At 30.1% G+C, this 20,017-nt stretch overlaps 3 protein-coding genes across 3 annotated transcripts; all 3 read left to right on the top strand.

The window, feature by feature from the left end:
• Window positions 1-1,347: 1,347 nt before the first annotated feature.
• On the top strand, window positions 1,348-4,968 carry HELRODRAFT_173738 (hypothetical protein; the record flags this gene model as incomplete). Its single annotated transcript, XM_009020343.1, has 11 exons — window positions 1,348-1,350; window positions 1,416-1,523; window positions 1,828-1,995; window positions 2,142-2,226; window positions 2,491-2,593; window positions 2,684-3,104; window positions 3,311-3,447; window positions 3,570-3,808; window positions 3,973-4,028; window positions 4,486-4,716; window positions 4,924-4,968. The coding sequence occupies 11 exons, from the start codon at window positions 1,348-1,350 to the stop codon at window positions 4,966-4,968; spliced, it is 1,596 nt and encodes a 531-aa protein (XP_009018591.1).
• A 709-nt stretch (window positions 4,969-5,677) lies between these two features.
• HELRODRAFT_192040 (hypothetical protein) lies at window positions 5,678-11,371 on the top strand (the record flags this gene model as incomplete). Its single annotated transcript, XM_009020342.1, has 12 exons — window positions 5,678-5,791; window positions 5,987-6,144; window positions 6,438-6,579; window positions 6,937-7,146; window positions 7,306-7,403; window positions 7,518-7,567; window positions 7,772-8,020; window positions 8,380-8,501; window positions 8,945-9,018; window positions 9,309-9,363; window positions 9,722-9,886; window positions 11,262-11,371. The coding sequence occupies 12 exons, from the start codon at window positions 5,678-5,680 to the stop codon at window positions 11,361-11,363; spliced, it is 1,539 nt and encodes a 512-aa protein (XP_009018590.1). The 3' UTR covers window positions 11,364-11,371.
• A 551-nt stretch (window positions 11,372-11,922) lies between these two features.
• HELRODRAFT_157126 (hypothetical protein) lies at window positions 11,923-18,910 on the top strand (the record flags this gene model as incomplete). The annotated part of the gene is made up of 6 exons (XM_009020341.1): window positions 11,923-12,049; window positions 12,405-12,465; window positions 12,666-12,804; window positions 13,218-13,307; window positions 13,579-13,680; window positions 18,869-18,910. 6 exons carry the CDS (start codon window positions 11,923-11,925, stop codon window positions 18,908-18,910), a joined length of 561 nt encoding a protein of 186 aa, XP_009018589.1.
• Window positions 18,911-20,017: the final 1,107 nt, after the last annotated feature.

Here is a 20,017-nt window from a genome sequence, read left to right as displayed (position 1 = left end):
TATATGTATGCTGATGATGCTAAATTTTGTTAGTTATGAAAGTAGTAGTTTTAGTAAAGTTATGAAGTTGGGGGAATGACAATGCTAACTTGCAGAACTGTTTGAATGCAGTATCAGGTATGGTCTGAGTCATTCAGTATTACGTTAAGTTGTGAGACATGTTTCGTTGTGAGATGTGGTTCAAGTTATAGAGTGTACGTATGCTATTAACAAGTATCTTTTAAGGGATTGTAGTAAGATTGATGATTTAAGAATTTTGTTTGATTGCTCAATAAAATTTTATGAAAATATATATCAGAAAATCGATTAAACTTCATCAATCTTAGGTTTAATAATTTCCAGACACTTCAGAAATCTTACGCAGGACCCTTCCTAATGTTATACACATCTTTTGTTCGATCTCAGCTGGAGTACGCTGCATCTGTCAGGTCGCCATGGACAAATGAGGGAAGTTCTAACAAATTAACGGGTCCTGAAAAGGGCTACAAAAATGATCAATGCAATCAAACATATAAAATATGAAGATCGTCTGAAACATTTGAACCTACATACGCTGAAGTTCAAAGAGATAAGAGGTGACTTCATAGTCTTGTACAAAATGAGGAAAAGTGATGACGGGAGCAGTTTTCCGAAATTAAAGCTACATGGTGATGACAGAACGCGTGGGCATAACTTGAAGCTGAATGAGGAACTAACTGTTCAAATCCATTCAAATCAAATCTGAGAAAGTATTATTTCACAAACAGAAGTAGAATTGTGAAAATTTGGAATAGTTTGAATGAGGACATTGTGAATGCTTATAGTGTGAACGAATTTAAAATGAAAAATTATGTCTTTTTTGAACAATAGACTTTTAAGTATGAATGGAAATCGGATTTTGGTTGGTTGGTAGTCTAGATGTTTAGTCGTTTCAGTTATTTCCTGAATTTAGGACCATTAAAGTTAACTTGCATTTGATTAAGAGTTGAGTTCCCCAGATTATATTTTCGCAACTTAAACATTAGAATAATCACTAATCATTACTATTTTTTATTATGTATGGCTGTTGAATCACAAAATATTACATTAAGTAATTGTCAGAAAGTTTTTTTTATAAAACATTTTTGAACGTTTGTTCTTTTTTTTAATGCAAAGAGAATCTAAAGCTGCAAATCGTAGAGTCGAAGTGTATGCATTATTCTAGTTATCGCCATCTGAACAATAGATAAAGTAGCAAATATTGAAATTTTTCCGAATCATTTGTTTATGCTTATTTCACGTAGTTTGCTTTTAAGTTTCTCATTATCGTACCATTTGAAGTGAAAAAGTATTAAAATTTGTATAATTCGGGATAAATCTTAATCAAAGATGGTGATTAAACTGTTTTTTTGATTTATTGAGAAATTTGTTTTTATAAATTAATTTTAAATTTTAAGCCAAGAGGAAAGAAAAAGTTTATTGACAAGAAACATGCCATAACTTTCAGTTTAGTGAACAGGAGTCAGAGGGACCCAGAAGCGGCCAATGATGAAGCCCCTCAAAGAGTTCTTGTGGCAAGTTTATCGACATTCTATTTATTTCAATTTTTTGTTTAATTTTCTGCATGTAACATGTAAAAATATGTCTGATCAAAAGTTTTATTTTATATTATATTTATTTAATTGTATTATTAATTATTGATATTAATTAAAAAACATGAAAAATCTAATTATTTATATTCAGATTAAACTTGTTTCAAGCTTAGATAACATCTTTGAAAGTGATTACATGATGGAAATGATTTAAAATAGTGGAGAATAAAACTAAAAAATTTATTTAATTAATAAATTCTATCTACCTACACTACAGAATTCTCAAAAAGAGGAACAACTAAAATATGGGATATACTTCGATGATGATTACAACTATCTGAAGCATTTAAAGGATGTCGACGAGTTTTACCAGGTCCAACCTGACTCATTCAGGGTTGGCAAGAGATCCAGTGATATGCTTAAGGAGGTTCCAATTGAGGAAAAGGTCTGAAGGTTTTAATTGTTTTTTCAAAAACATTTTGCAACACAAATGAAATATTAAAATTTTATTTTTAATCAACAGATTTCATTATTTATTCTATTTAATCAGTTTATTTTTTGAGATTTAATTATTATTTAAACTTTTCCTAGCCAAGACTGCTCCTCCCATCGTCTGTGTTTGCGTCGAATGGTGAAACAGTTGTTGGTCTTTTGAACATGGCCGCTCCAGTATCTGGTTAGTTTCTGTTAAATTGCATTGATTCATTTACTTTAATCAACTTTCAATTTATTAAGTAGACTCTTCTGAAATGTTTTTAATTTTTGTTAGAAAAAGAACTAAATTATTATCTTATAGTTTACAGTTTTTCATTTCAATTTGCCTTTTTCACTTATTGCAGTTGTGCTACTTAGAAAAAATTTACACCAACACATTTACACAGATACGCACTTATGAAACCCACACTAACACATTTTCACACACACACACACTAACACACAGGACCACATCCCGACCTCGACCCCGACATATTGGCAGCTTTGGATGGGGAGGTCGATCCACATGATGAAATGGATGATGATTTTATCGTCAAAGCTAATGATGGGTTAGTTTTTTGTTTTTTTTTTGTTTTTTGAATTTAATTTATAATCTATATTTGTCCATAATATATTTTATAAAAATATTTTATTTTCAGAGAAAAAATGGACGAGGGAGAATTTGATGATGACGAAGATGATGATGACGAAGATGATGATGATGACACTTTAAAATCAGAAAATAATAATGACGAAGATGATGACGAGACGCAACGTAAAGAAACCAAAGATCATAAAATTAGCAAACAAATGGTTGACAACCTAAGTCGTTACTTTAAAACTCTGCCCGACTACGATAAAAACGTTTATGAAGGCAGTGATGATGGTGACTATTTTGATGGTGGTGGAGGGGATGCTTTTGATGTAGACATCAAACAGAGAACAGGAAGGAAGAAATGTAGTAATAATAAAGATGATGACAGTGATGAGGTAGTCTCTCGAGTGACCGGATCCTCTATGACGTCATCTGTTATTAGGAGGAACGAAAACTTACGATTTATTGACGCAAAGTTTGAAAAAGTGAGTGAGTAAGGGAATGAATGAGTGAACTAATAATGAACGAACAAGTGAATGAGTGAGTGACAGGTGTGAAAAAATTGTGAAGTGGTTAGTTAATGAGTGAGTGAATGATTGAGTGACAAAGAATGAGGAGTGGGTGGATGACAGAAGTTGAAAAATTGCATAATGTGCGTTCATAAAATATTTATTACTCCACACTTTTTCAGTTCTACAAAGATTTTAAAAATGACGACGACGACGACGATGATGTTGAGTTAGTTGAGGCTCACAACAACCAGCTAAAATCAGACGTCTTCCAACAGCTCAGTAACCAATTTCAAGATATGTCCAGATACAAAGAAATGTTAGTTATTTGGTTGTTGGGGTTTCTGTTATAGCTAATTTGACATTAATGTAATATATAAAATTGTATTAAAATATCTTAATAAACAAAAAATTTTTTTTTTCAAATTCTTTTTTGCAAAGAAAAATGAAAGACTTCGAGCCCAGCCACGACAAATCTCACATACTTCCTTACCTAAGCACGAAATCACCACACAAAACTGATATGGAAGTTCCTAGTAAAGTTGATGATGACGAAGATAATGATGATGATGAAAATGAAGATGATGATAAGAATGATGTCGAAGATGATGATGAGGAAGATGAGGATGATGATTTAGAAGAAAGAACCATAGTATCCAACCGTTATAGTAGTATTGCAGGTCTGCTCAAGTTTTTGTTGGAAATTTATTCTTTCAATATGAGCAGTAATGTTAATTTATGTTAACGAATCGTAGTCGATTTGAAATATGTTAATGAATTGTATTTTCTTAAATGTTTATTAATGTTTCATTAGACTACTACATTGTTACATCATTACAAACAGGTTCTTCATGTTCATCTTACAGAAACCAACCAAAAACCATCACACTTCAGATGGTGGTAAGTTATTTTTTATTATAATTAAAATCAATTAATAAGAAAATGAAAAAAGAATATATAAAGTACATTAATTTTTCAATTTCAATATCGATTTTTGTGCTATGTTCCATTTTTGCAAGTCTGTTCATTGCAGTTCTTACGATAAATTTTAATACTTCAGATATATTAATGTGTTCATTATTTGTTCATTTATATTATATTATGTTATGTTATATTATATTATTTAATTGCATTTTGTTGTAGGCTTGTATAATAGATAAGTTAAAAAATTTTATGAAAAATGTTAATTATATGTTAATGAATCGTAGTCGAATTGAAATATGTAATGAATGGTATTAAACAAATTAAATCTCATATATTTTTTAGCAAGCTACACGCTTCAAAACCAACATCTAAAAAATCCATCTCAGCGGATTCGTAGAGTTATTTTTCAACTACTTTACTTCCCACCCCACAGTCTGATATGATTAGAAAAAAACGAGATAAAAGACCGACGCGGATAGCGACTGCTACTAACACGTCATCATCAACGTCATCATCATCAGTGAACAAAAAAGATACTGGAGACGATGACGATGAGATGCCACTTGATCCAGATAGAAATAAACTTCTTGTGTTGGAAAGGTCCAAAGATGAGACCACTAGGGAAAGGAAAGCTAGGAAGCAGGCTATTAAGGACAACAGAAGGGTCTGTGTGTTTTCATCACGTACATTTTTATTGTTATTATTATTATTTTTATTAATAATATTTTTTAAGTCGATCTGGCTTCATTAAGAATCCCGTGGTTCAATTATTAAGTAGTCTAATTGTTTTTTTATATTTTATTTGACTTTATTAGGCAATTTTGTTTATTTTTGAAAAATGATTTTATAATTTATAATAATTTTTTTTCAGATAAGAAGAGCGGCAAAACGGGCCGCTAAGAAATCTGGAAAATGAGCTAAAGTCTTTTAAATTAAAATAAAATGATTTTCAAGATTCTAAAGTCCCATCATGATTCATCTTTCAATTGCTTAACGTTATTGATCTAACTAACTGAATATAATTCTCTAAAAAAATTTAACAAATTGGATTGGTTTCCCTGTTATGAAAATGTTTTTTTTGCGTTCTTATTATAACAAATCGTACGATTATTAATTTAATGGAAAAGTTATTGTGGCTATGTTTATAGCTGAAATATGTAAAACGGTAGCCCCCCCTCCCGGTTGTTGGGTTTGCAGTGGTTTTTTAAAACAAACTTTACCATATATTTAAAATACTATTCTCAGTACATAAATAGATAAAAATCGGTCAAGTTAAATGCTTTTAAAACTCAGAACGAATTTCCAGTTTTGCCGTTTGAAATAAGTAGAATTCGTTACTTTACACAATTTTTTACTTAAAATTTACTTTTCAACATCGGTATTTTATTTTAAAAGGAACAAACCTTTATTAACTTTACCACGCAAAAGAAGAAATAGAAATTAATTTCTTGTACAAAAATTTAATAAATTTAGACTTTGATAGCAAATTAATCAATTAAACTTCAATTTACTTGCAAAGAGTTCTTATTTTTTTAGTAACTTTTAGAGTACTAGTACTCTACTTATAAATGGTATAAAATAAAAAACCACCAATTACTATTTTTTATTTAAATTAAAATTAAAAAATGTCGAGGTCGACTGTACTAGCAATTTTCTTTGTTATTGGAATGGTTTTGTTGACTGTTGGGGTGTCCTTCAATTATTTCTTTGACTGTTTTGTGGAAAAGAAACTGCAGAAGGTTGGTCCTGTTCAAATTCCAATATTCCAATTATCAGAATAACCTAATTTTTCTAATTTTTAATTAAATACTATTGCCCTCTAACTAATTTAGTGAGCATAGGTAGTGGTGTAATGTACAGTAGAAGTGGAGTAGAAGTAGTTCATTGAAAAATATCTTAACTAAACTAAAAGCATTTCTATTATTTCACTACAGAACCTCAACTTGTTAAATGGAACAGAGGCATATGCCAACTGGCTACAGCCACCTGTTCCTGTCTACATGAGCTTCTACTTTTTCAATGTCACAAATTACGAAGAATTCTCCAGAGGAGCTAAACCAGTTGTCCAGCAAGTTGGCCCTTACGCCTACAGGTTTGATATTTATTTTTTCTTTACAATTTTTTTTAATATTTTTTTAAGAGATATCAATAACAAACCGACCAAATATGTATGTATGTTTCATATAAATAATAGCAATAGCATTGCCAGGCATCCAACATGTATCTAATAAATTTAAAAATTTCATCATTTTTAAATATTTCTAATTTAAATGAAAGTTAAATTTATAATATTTAAAAAGATGTGTTATTTAAATTTATGTATTTAAGTATGAATAAATTTATAAAATGTTCATTAATTTTTTGTCTTATATATCGCCACACTAGGGAAATAAGAAATAAAGTGAACATAGTGTACAGCTCAAACAATGAGAGTTTATCATACAAGGAGCAGAAGTTCTACACATTCCTCCCAACCAACATATTGAATGAAAGTGATGTCATCTATACATTGAATATTCCTGTACTGGTAAGACATGCCTGCTTGCTTCACTTTTTAATAATTTGTTATCTCTAATTTCCTTTTTCAACAACATAATTTCAATCTCTCGTCAGTTACTGTTTACCAGTTTTACTATTTTTTTATTGAATTTCATAGAAATCACTTATGCCTGATTTTTGGACTTGATTGACTCACTAAATTATGATTATTATTATTAAGGCATGGTTGCATGTATTAATTATTTATTTATTTATTTATCAATTATTTATTTTATTTTATTTATTTTTATAATTAATGAAGATTATATGTAGAATAAAATATTTCAATATTTTAACAATAAAAAATTGTATACCAAAAACAAAACGATTGAAAAATATCTCTTAGGTTATATCTAAACTGTTGGAGAAAATGTTCCCAGAAATCATATTGAAATTGATTGGCTTCATACTAAATGGTGAAAAACTGATAGAGAAGAGGACAGTTTTTGAGTTGTTGTGGGGCTTCAACATGTCCCTGGCAGACGACATCAACAGAAAACTGGCAGAACTCCATTTGCCTCCCATTCGATTTCCTACTTTTGGCATATATGTCAATGTTAGTAGCTAGCACTTGCCGACATTTTTTCCTTTCAGGGATGCTTTGGCATTCGAATCCAGTCACTGCAACTCAAGTGCCAGACATCTTAACCACTGCACTATCCTGAAGCCAATAAAAATTATAAAGATTTACTTTTTTCTTATTGCATGTGAGCAGAACAATAGTAATGGTTCCATGCACAACGAGTACAATATATCTACTGGCGCCTATGACATTAGCCAAGTTGGTAGGATTAATTCCTGGAGAGGAAACAGGTTTTCGTGCTCATTCTGTTAATTAATTAATTATAATTATAGCTCATTTATTTGTTCATTTGTTCATTCGTTCATTCATTTGTTCATTTATTCATTCGACTGCATTCTTTTCAGCCATCTATCATCTTGGTCTGGAGATGCATGCAACATGATTAACGGAACGGGTGAACTAATTCATTAATTTATTATCCATTCTTTCATTCATTTATTTATAAATTCATTTATTCATTCATTTATACATTCATTCATTCATTCATTCATTTATTTGTATTTTTTAAGTTTCGTTAATGTGCGTTGATTGATTACACGCACACACACGTACGCGTGCACGCACACACACACGCACACAAACAAACACACAATCACAGATGGTTCCTTCTGGCACCCGTTAATAAGCGAATCTGATACACTATACCTATTCAGTCCTGATCTATGTAGATCAATGTACATGCTGTACAACTCAACTACTACAATATACCAACTGAACTCCATGAAGTACACGGTTCCTGAGACCGTTTTGAGGGATCCTAGGTATGAAGAGGCCAATAGGTGTTTTTGCCTCCCCGAGTATCCACACTGTCTGAAAGCCGGTGTGCTTGACGTCAGTCTGTGCAATGGTTGGTTGGTTGGATGGTTGGTCGGTTGGATGGTTGGTTGGTTGGTTGGCTGGCTGGTTGGATGGTTGGTTGGTTGGTTGGTTGGTTGGTTGGTTGGTTGGTTGGTTGGTTGGTAGTTTGGTAGGTAGTTGCAAAGTGTGATGTTGTTTGGGTACAAGTTGTTTGATGTCACCGTGTTTTGAGGTGGTTTAGTGACGATTTAATGATATTTCTTGCTGTCATGATGTCTTGTGATTCAACGTGATGTGATTTAGGTGGTTATTTGATGTTTATGACGTCATGTGGTCTGTGATTTAATTTCTTCTGACGTGGTTCGTAATGATGTCATATATATATTATATTTATTTTTTGAACTCTAGATGGCGCTCCGGTTATTGTCTCACTGCCCCACTTTTTGTACGGTGACGCCGAATACACGGACGCTGTCGTTGGTATGAAGCCTAACTTGGCCCTACATCAATCCTACGTTCACGTCGAGCCTGTGAGTTCTCCAATGATGAGGATGATGATGATGATGATGAGGATGATGGCAATGGTGGCGGTGATGATGATGATAATGAGGGTGATGGAGCTGGCAACTCCAAGCAGTGTGATACTTCAAAGAGCAACTATGTTCTGTTGGCCGATAATGATGACGATGGTGATGATAATGATGATGATGGTGGTGATGGTGTTTTTGATAATGATGATGATGGTGGTGATGACGGTGGTGATGATTATGCATAAAATTACACCTAACATTCTTTGATGTTAAGTCCTATTGAGTTTTTTGTTGATCACGATGAGGACTGTGGTGCCGATAGCGATACTGATGATAATGACGACGATGATGATGATGGTGATAATGATGAATATGACGATGATGATGATGATTATTATAATTATGACGATGATGATGATGATGTACGATACACAATCCTTAAGATGTCGGGTTTCGTTCTAGAGGCTCATAAAAGACTTCAAATCAATTTCATGCTGCAGAAGTATACAACATTCAAGTTTGTGATGTGATGACGATAAAGATAACGACGATGATGATGATGATGATTATATTTTATTATTATTATAAAAATCTCGATGATTATAATGTATTAATGTATAAACGTATATGCTTGCTTATGTGTTCTTAAATTTATTTACCGTAATTTATTTACTCTACTTTTCTATTATTATATTATAGTTGTATATATATTTTATTATATTACAGTTATGTTTATATTATTATATTATAATTATATTATTATAATTCGATATAATATGATATAATTATAATATTGTTGTTGTCAAGGTCATCATGGGTCATCAAAGAGCCGATCATATTTCCCCTCATGTGGGCGGAAGAGGTGGAGCCTAGAAAAAATTATTTGTTTTTATTATTTATTCATTTCACTTTATTATTATTATTATTATTATTATTATTATTATTATTATTATTATTATTATTATTATAGCTATTGTTTTTACGATCATTGTCAAGTATGTTGTCTAGGAGGTATCAGCAAACGAGAAAAGCACGTTGCATGTGAGAGTCGGGGATTACTCTGCATTCGAACTCGGCCACTGCGACAGTACCGCCAGGCACTTTAACCATTATACCATCGAGTAGTGGTGGTATTCACAATGGTCATTGTACCATCAAGTCAAAGTTATCTTACTTTCAAATAAGGGATTCATAGATCGTTTCGAAATTCTCTCATCCAGAGCGCTTCCATAAATGAGCGTTCGGCCCTGAGATTGTATAGTCTACTGAACGGGCCGAGGTTGATAGGGCGAGGCCTGATATTCATGTGCATCGTTGTTGGGGGTCTCTTTGTCTTAGTGACTATCGTCGTTGCTGCTGTCATCATGTCTAGGAAGTTCTACAAGGTGTGTTGGATGGTGGATGGTTGTCGGGTATTTTGGATAGGAAATGTCTCTTCATGCTCTGTTCATTCTGTCATCGTTTTAAATTATGAATTTGCTTGTTGATTGACTGATTGATTGGTTGACTGACCGACCGGCCGACCAACTGGCTCATTTGATTGATCAATTAATTAATTAATTAATTAATTGTTCAATCAATCAATTAATACATTAACAGTGGGGCCGTGATGGTGAGAGATCAGGCCCAACCGAAGTCTCACACCTCCTGAATAGTAGTTTCGATGGTTAATGCCGCATGCGTTATGATTAAGATTATTATCGTCACTATTGTTTTGTTATTATTATTAATTATTATTCTTATTATTGTTGTTATTGTTGTTGTTTTCATTGTTATAATTAATAATTAACTTGTCATTTTAATGTTCATATTTTTTCCCCATTGTTATTTTCTGTCCCCTTATAATATGCAATATACTGCCTGTAATAATAACGTGAAATTTCATACACAATACAAGAGTACAACTATATACACGCCTCTCTATTAGAGGTGCACCGACAGCGATTTTGTCGAATAGTCAAGTGGCCAAACCGATAATCTACTTAACTATTCGACCGAAGCCAAAGGCCTTTCAAATAGCCGATGCCGAATTTTCGCCGATAATTCGGTGCATCTCTACTAATACGCTTACAAAAGTATATATACACGAATATTTATTTGTATAAATTAATGCGTTTACAAATGTACGTAATCCTTGTATTTTTAGTTGAAAATTGCTAATTTCAGTATTCATGTTTTTATGCATTTTTCAAGTGTTTTTTTCATTTGTTGTTGTCAGTAAAGCATTTATTCAAGACTTGAGATTTTCAATTGTCATGTTAATTGTTTGTGTTTGTTCGTTTCTATGCACGCCTATGTATCTGTGTACGTGTGTGTATGCGCTTATGTTTGTATTTATGTGTCTGTATCTGCCATGAATATATATCCATGGTATCTGCATGTAATTTATAAGACATTGTTTGATTATCTGATATTGTTGCAATAATTATATTGTTGTATCCGCAAATTATATTCATGTTACCTTAACAAATATTTTTTGAAATACGCACTTTTTTGTATTTTTTCACAAACAACAGTTGACATTTTCAATTAGATATTGTTTATGAAGTTATAAATCATGTTGCACTCATTCACGACAATTTTGTCAGCGTACAAGAAACAGAAAGAAAAAACATTTACGAAGTGTCGTTTTTTCCGGGATTCGTTCGTCTTCGTTTCGTCATGTCGTCGTATTTCTTTTATTTTTTTTGCTATCTCTCTCTTTTTCTCTTTTTTCTCTTTCTTTCTCTCTCATTTTCCGATTCTCCTTATCATAATTAGTGCATCCCGGAGTCTTATGATGACATGGTCGGCGTATGGATGTATGTGAGATTGTGTTCTAGTGTGTTTTTCACATCTGCGAAAAATCTCTCAAATAAATAATTACATAAAGTATTTGTGTTGCTTTATTTACTTATTTTTGTTGAGCTTAAAATTTGACGTGGTTATAAAACATTTAAAAATTTGAGTCACGAACTTCAATTTTTGTCAATAATTTGAAAAAGAAAACAATATATTAATAAAATACTAAAAATTGAGGGTTTTAAATGTATCAAAGTATGAATAAAGTGGTTATGTTGTGATAGAATGTATATCAAACTCTATGATTCTGTATCTCTCTCTCTCTATATATATATATATATATGAAAATATTTTTATTACTCAAGTGTCTTCTTACATTCATAACTTTTGTATCTCCATTTTGCGATTTAGTTTCTTTTTGAGATTGTTTTTTATTATATTGTCTCAAACATTTAAATTGTTCAAAAATATCTAAAAAATATTGTTAAAAGTTTATAAATTCAGTCTCAATAAGAATATAATATTTTAATAAGTGAATTAGATTTACTTAAATAACAAGTCACTCGTCCTATCAACTTTGTCCTAAAATTATTAGATCCGGCATTCAGTGAAAGAAAGAAAGGAATAAGAATTCTTAAAAATGGCCAAGAAAACGTACGATTTGCTCTTCAAACTTCTCCTAATTGGGGACTCCGGAGTCGGAAAAACATGTCTGCTGTTCAGATTTTCAGACGACGCATTTAACACGACGTTTATTTCTACCATAGGTCACTACCATAATTTTTAAAAATTTTTTCTTTGTCACAATACAATGACACAATCAAATCATTAAAAGTTAAATTTAATTTGTTTTATAAATTATTTATTGTTATTTCTGTTTCAAAATGTCCATATTTCATTCTATTAATACAATGAGTGCCCCCTTTTATGTTTTAAGGCTCATCTTAATCTTTTTTAATAATTTGTATTTTATAATTGTTTAACATTTTAATAATAACAATGAGTGCCCCCTTTTATGTTTTAAGGCTCATCTTAATCTTTTTTAATAATTTGTATTTTATAATTGTTTAACATTTTAATAAATATTTATTTTTTCTCCATTTGGATTTTTTAAACTTTTAGGGATTGATTTCAAAATCAAGACAGTGGAGCTTGGAGGCAAAAAAATAAAGCTTCAGATATGGTAAAATTTAATTTTAATAAATTTTAATTATAATCTCATACACAGACAAACGCATATAAACAAACTGACGCTCCCACACATACACACTACCACACATACACACCACCTTGCATACACACTACCACATACACACCACCACGCATACACACTACCACGTATACACACTACCACCACACACATACACACCGTCACTCGTACAGGGACACAGCCGGCCAGGAGAGGTTCCACACAATAACAACATCTTATTATAGAGGGGCCATGGGGATCATACTGGTCTACGACATAACCAGTCTGAAAACGTTTGAAAATATTTCAAAATGGCTACGCTATATTGACGAGGTTTGCACGATTTTAACATTAATGGTGATTAATAAATGATTATCAATTAATACTAATCTGTAAATTTTCATCTATCTATCTACTTTACATATCTATCTCTCTATATATCTATCTAACTATCTATCTATCCATCCATATATCTATCCAATTCAGTAACAATTTTATTTGGTAAATGCATGATACAATTGTATGTACAAACCGGTATAAATAGTGAACTAAAAGAATGGCTTTGATTAACCTATCTAACTATCTAAATATTCATCTATCTATTTGTTTATTTACTTGTAATTTTATTATGTTACAATATGTTTATAATAATTCTCTCTTCTATTCATGTTTTTTTTTATTATTTTCAATTAATTAATTAATTAATTGATTAATTAATTATAACTCTTTCTCTTTCACACAACAAGCATGCCAATGCTGACGTTGAGAAGATGATTCTTGGAAACAAATGTGATATGGAGGACAGGAGGCAGGTCCCTAAGGAGAAGGGTCAAGAGGTCAACTATAACTTTATAATTATTAAATTATAATTTAGTTTCTATTTAAGTACAATTGAGTAATTATAAAACTATATTCAAATAATTATTCTTAACTCATCCTGGGCGCTACAGATGCTGTATTAAATGACAAATTATTATTATTATTATTATTCTATATATTATATTATAATTATATTATATTTAATATTAAATTATGTTGTACTTATATTAGATTGTCGTAATAAATTAATTATAGCAATAATAATATTAATATAATAAATCATAATAGATAGCAGACCAGCATCACATCCCATTTCTTGAGACCAGTGCTAAAAGTAATGTCAATGTTGAGAGAGCATTCTTACAGTTGGCACAAGCCATTCTAGATAAGGTTTGTCTATCAGTCTATGTATGTCTGTCTATGTCTTTCTGTATGTCTATCTTTCTGTTTGTCTGTCTATGTCTTTCTGTTTGTCTATCTATTTGTCTGTCTGTTTATCTATTTGTTTGTCTGCCTGTCTATATTTTTATTTCTTATTGCCTTTATTACTACTGTTGTTTTAGCTTTCATTTTTTGTTATTCCTAATATTAGCATTATTCATGTGTGCATGTGGTTGTACTGTATATACAGTACATTTATGTATTTATGCAAGTGTGCATATGTGTGAACAACTGTAAAGTTAATAGCATTTGTATTGCTAAATGTTAAATTGCTCATACATGGATGCATATACACACACATACACATACATACAAACATACGTACATACATACAAACATACATACACTCATACATACATACACACATACATACAAACAGACATACAAACATACACACATAAACACATGTTTTTTTCATCATTTAATACTATATCCAGTTTGTGTTAAACAAACATTCCATATATTTGAAGACTGTTAAATTGAAGTTAAATTATTTTTTGAGAGATAATGTTTTCACAAGCCAGACACATAATAGGTTCAAGTTAATGGTTTATTTGTATATTTTATTGAATATGCTGGCTCTATGTTTGGTAAATAAATACATTTATAAATACACACAAATGCAAGAACATTTTCTGAATGATTCTTTCCCATATTGAATAAAGCTGACAAATTTTTGTACACAAGTATGTATGCATGCATGTGTGTATGTGTGCTTGCGTGTGCGTATGTATGTTTGTATATATAATATCCATACATATATAGCTCTATAGTAAGAGTTTTAGAAACCTAATCCTATGAGAAACATGCTGATAACATGAATGTGAATGGACTGCAACAATAATAATTATTATATAACTAATATTTATTATTGTTGTTGTTGTTGTCATTGTTGTTGTTGTTAGTTGTAGTAGTAATACTGGCACATTAACATATAATACTTGAGTTAGTTCATAGTACATGATGTTATGAATGGACAACCGGTTGGCATGTAATGATGTGATTGATGATGTGCCAACAACCTGAATACAAAACTTAGTAAACTGTGGATATGAGTGATATCAATGGAAATACATTTGAAGATTTATTAACGAGATTATTTATTTGGTTACAAGTGTATGGTATATGCCTGCTACATGTGTGCCTGCATTTGTGGGGATTGTGCCTTGCAAGCATGCTAGTGCATTTCATATGTGTAAGATATTATGAATAATAATAATAATTATTATTATTATATTAATGATATGCATGGTAATGATACACTGCTCCAACCATGTTAGTCAAACAGTATGGTGCATTTTCTACATTCCTCTACACTGGTTCAATCTTTTTTTTATATCCAATTATCTTTCTCTTTTTTTCAAATTTTTTAAATAAATAAACAAACATCTTAAAATTGGGTGTGTGTGAAGTGTGTGCGCAAAGTGTGTGCTTGCTTCTTTTTTGTTTGTGCGCGTGTGGCTCGCGTGTTTGTATGCATATTTTATGAATGTTTAGTTGATTTCAATTGAAATGTGTTGCATATTAGTGGGTGACATATGCCTGTATACCTATAGTTGTGGGTCGTATGTGAGTGCGTCTCTATGTGTATGTGTATGTTCTTTCATGTTGCTATTATGGGCTTGTTTTACTTGTGTGTGTCTGTGCGGTGTGTGTGTGTGTCTGTGTGTTTGCGCATTACTGATGATAACATAAATAAAGTAAACTCTTCCTAATATTTTTTTTCTCTATCTATCTATCTATCCTACCTATCCCTTTTTGCTTATCCATATTATAATTTAATAATATTCAATTAATATATGGTGCCATAATTTCGCAAGGGTATAAAAACTGTGAAGAGTTTTACTATAGCCAAATTGTTGGAAAACTCAACTAGCAATTGTATGAGTTTAAAACAGCTTAAAAACTTAATATGTCAACTCAGAAGTCCTCGATGAACACAAACCAAACCAGTCTTGTGAACTTATCCATTCCATCCAACTAACGCTTGAAATAATAAAAACCATAAACAACCGAACAAATAATTTAATAATGATATGATAGAAAATAGCAATACAATGAAATTATGACCATAATTATTAAATATAATTATCTACAACATAATTATTTACAACTATAATTATTTACAACATAATTATTTACAACATAATTATATTTAACTTGAGCAGGCTCCGAGCAAGGATGTTAATCCCAGCAAGCCTGGAATCGATGTAGGGAACAATCAAAACACTGGAAGTAGTGGATGTTGTTGATCATTCCTATACAAACCTTATAAATATATATATACATATATGTGCATATATATGTATATATATATGCATATATATGTATATATGTACATGTAATTTTGTATACATATGTATATATTTATATATATTATTTATAAATATATCCATGTTATATAAATATATATAACTATATATGTGTTATATATATATATATGCACTTTTAGTGTAATTATTATTTTTATTATTATTATTATGGTTTATTCTTATTACTATGGTTTGTAATTTTTATTATTTTTTGTTGTTCTATTTATTATTATTATTATTATTTCAATTATCGTTGGAGCTATTACCTATTAACGTTTTGAAAATCTTTCTGAAAATTTGGTAATGAATTTATTGATAAATTGATTTGATCTGTCTGTTTTCGGTTTTATTATTATAATCATAATAATAATTATTATTATTATTATTATTGCTAATTATAAAATTATACCGTCGTCATCGTCATCATTATTATTAAAATTATTATTATTACTATTACTTATATAATTATTGTTATATATATGTTTAACTGCATGCTGGTACCTCTGGTTGACAATTACTCCATATAGTTTAATCATTAGGGGATAAAGCATGGTCTAAAAATTTCGGATAGTTGAATGTCTATCTATTTATTTATTTATTCATTTTGATTTGGTATAAAATTCTTTATCATTATCAATAATGGCTCTTTGATTTGGTATAAAAATTTTTATCAATAAGATCTATCACAGTGAATCTTTTCTTCTCTCTCTCTCTCCCTCTCTCTCTCCCTTTCTTTCTTTCCCTTCCCCTCCCTCTCTCTCTCTCTCTCTCTCTCTCTCTCTCTCTTCTCAGTAATTGCATCATATCATTTGTAGTTTATTTTCTCGTTACATACCATCCCTCTGTCGGCAATCCTCTTACATACTGATTAAATAATCGACATCATAAAGTACATGCTAATTGGTGGAAACTATATTTCTGGTGATTTATTGAATTGTTGGGTTTTTTTCTTGTGATTAGTTTGATTGACTGTATACTCTTTTTTTTAGTTTAATTTACAATTTGTTAGTTTGTGTGCGTGTGTGTGTATGTGCGTGCATGTGTATGTGTGTATTCCTGACAGAGTAATTGTTTAATAGTTTTATTTTCATTCTAGAAAAATCTACATTGTGTTAAAGCAGTTTGAATATCATATATCGATTTCTAATGTATTCAGTTCAGTGGCTCTCAACAATGTCGAAATTTCATTCGCAATCTGTTTTGGCAATTCATACAAATAAAGTTAAAACTATCAATTCCTTCATTAATACATTAATTAATTAATTCATTCATTCATATGTTTGTTACTTCATTTATTCGCTCCATCCATTCTCTATCTCATTCAATCCAGTTTAATGGGTTTTTTTTTATTTACATACTATCTGAATGAATACGGCTTCGATTGCCAGTTTAATAATATACAAATTGCAGTGTAATAAATATAGTGATAGCAACTATGTTCATGTATTTTTTAATTTTTTATTATTACCATTATTACGTTATTGCTATTTTATTGGTTAATTATTAATGAATTATTACTATTATTAATTTAATTCTTCACAAGAGAATCTTTTTTTAGTTATGCCACTTTTTAAGTTTATCTCTTTGTTTATCTGTAATTTGTATTTATTTCAATTTGAAATTTATTCATCGAATCCTGGGAGTGTATGTATAAATGTATGTGTGTGTGTGGTATGTGGTGTGTGTGTTTGTTTGTTTGTTTGTATATTATTAAGATGAGATGCAACACTGTTTTATATCAATCAATCAATAATTGATTGGATTTTGATTGATTAATATAAAACTAATTGATTGGTTGATTGATTGATTGATATAAAACTAATTTATTGATTGGTTGATGCAACACTGTTTTATAATCTTTTTATTTTTTAGGGGGTTTTTCCTTTCCATCAAAAATTGTAACAAATCGGTCTATAATCGTTACTCAATTGCTATTTAACTGTAACCTAATTATTATTTATCCGTTGCTTAATTGTTACTAATCTGCATCATTGATCAATCAGTGTTAGGTATCTCTTACGTAATTAATAATAAAAATTATCTCTTACGTAATAATGCCTTTATATGGCATGCTACTTATTCATATTTCGTTTTGTTATTATTATTATTATTAATTATTTGTATTTTAGGATTTTTATTATTGCTATTAATGATCGTCGTTGTTATTTATATTATTATTATTAATTATTATTTTTTAATTATTCTTCATTATATTATTATTGTTGTTGTTGTTGTTGTTGATTTTTTTTCTTGCATCATTGTCCTCCATTCTGTAGTATGTTGATTTTTGAAAAAATTTTGTAATTGTTGTCATTTATATATATATATATATATGTATGTATATATATATATATATATATATATATATATATATATATATATATATTCATCTCTTTATCTATATATATCTTTATTTATTTTTTGGTATTTTTAATCCATAGTAGAAAATAAAATTCTTTATCTGATTAATTTTGTCTCATTATTATCTTTTTTAAAAAACTGTTTAATTATTATTTATTTATATATTTATTACGAAAATTATTATATTTGTTTTCATTAAAAACGTTTAAGCTTTATAATGTCATATAACAAAATGGTTGTTATCGTTAGCACGGCTTCTGTTTGTTTAATTTTTTTTAGAAAAAATATCGAATAGATAATGTAATTGATACCTATGACGTGATGTCGATGCATACTGTGTAAAGCTGATGATACATGCGTGTGTTCTTGATACGTCTTACGTAATGATACTACAGATATGTAATGATACCGGGGTTTAATGATACTACAGATATGTAATGATACTGAGGTTTAATGATACACAGAATGTAAAGATTTCTGCGTTTGATGACGTACATGTGATGTAATGAAACATAAAATTTGTGATGTAATGTGTTTATGTGGTGATCAATTAAAACGTAATTATACGCTTGATGTAATGGTATTTTTAATGTAATTTTCGAACGTTGGACGGGTATCTGAGAATTTCAATAGTTCTTATAATGTATATATACACAGTGGGTTTAGAAGTGTTATATTTTTTTAATGTAATTAGTTAATTATTAATTAAATAATTAGATTATTAACTAATTGATTGGTCATCTTGAGAGTAAAGCATTCTGCAAAATTTAATTCTATGAGAGATGAATAAAGATTCTTGTTTGATGATTTTTTCGTTTAACTTATGCAGGCATACATAAGTTTATGATTTCCCTCTTTTTGACTCGTAGTTTTTTAAATATCCAATTTATAAAGTTAAAGTTTTGAAGTACCGTTCGTTTTTTTTACAACGAGTCCTTCTCAGTCACAATTTGAAGGCCGTAAACTGGTTCGGTGTTTGAACCAAGGATTGCCTGGTATTATCTCTTTTTTTTTGTTTATCATCCAGGCTCCGGATACTCTTTCATTCAGAGAGACGGCTCAGCCCGTAAGAAAAGATAGAAAATAGGATTAGATAGATCGAGGTCGACATGCTGTGATTAGAAATGTTGTGATTAAATGATTAGAAAAAATAGAAAAATAAAATTAGAAATGTCATTTTACTTCTTTCAAGACATCCGCTTCTAACATCAGCTGGTGCATTTGAAGATTGGATACATTTCTTCACAGCTCGTTTTTTATCGTTTGCATCATACGGAGACGTAACGCGAGCCATTATGATTTAATTAACTAAATAGTGTTTATTTCGACGTTGCTATTCGTGAGCCGTTTCGCTTGACGTTCCAATGTTCGGAATGTCGTGTGGTTTTTATTTGCATCGGTTAGGATTTACTCTTGAGATGGCTTTTATTTGAAAACAGAAAAAACATAACTTTGTTTAGCGTGTTGTTACATTTCTAAGATATGACGTTGTTTTTAAAATTTTGACACTGTCAGCTCTCTTGAGAGGTTGAAAAGTTTGAACAGATTTTAATCATAAAGTAAGACGTGTTTGATCACAAATAACACGAAAAAGGCCTGTCGACATAGAATAA

The sequence above is a fragment of the Helobdella robusta genome (genome assembly GCF_000326865.2).
Source record: "Helobdella robusta unplaced genomic scaffold HELROscaffold_27, whole genome shotgun sequence".
Classification (NCBI taxonomy): domain Eukaryota; kingdom Metazoa; phylum Annelida; class Clitellata; order Rhynchobdellida; family Glossiphoniidae; genus Helobdella; species Helobdella robusta.
The sequence above is the reverse complement of the archived record's forward strand: the minus strand, read 5'-3'. Positions and strand labels throughout refer to the sequence as shown.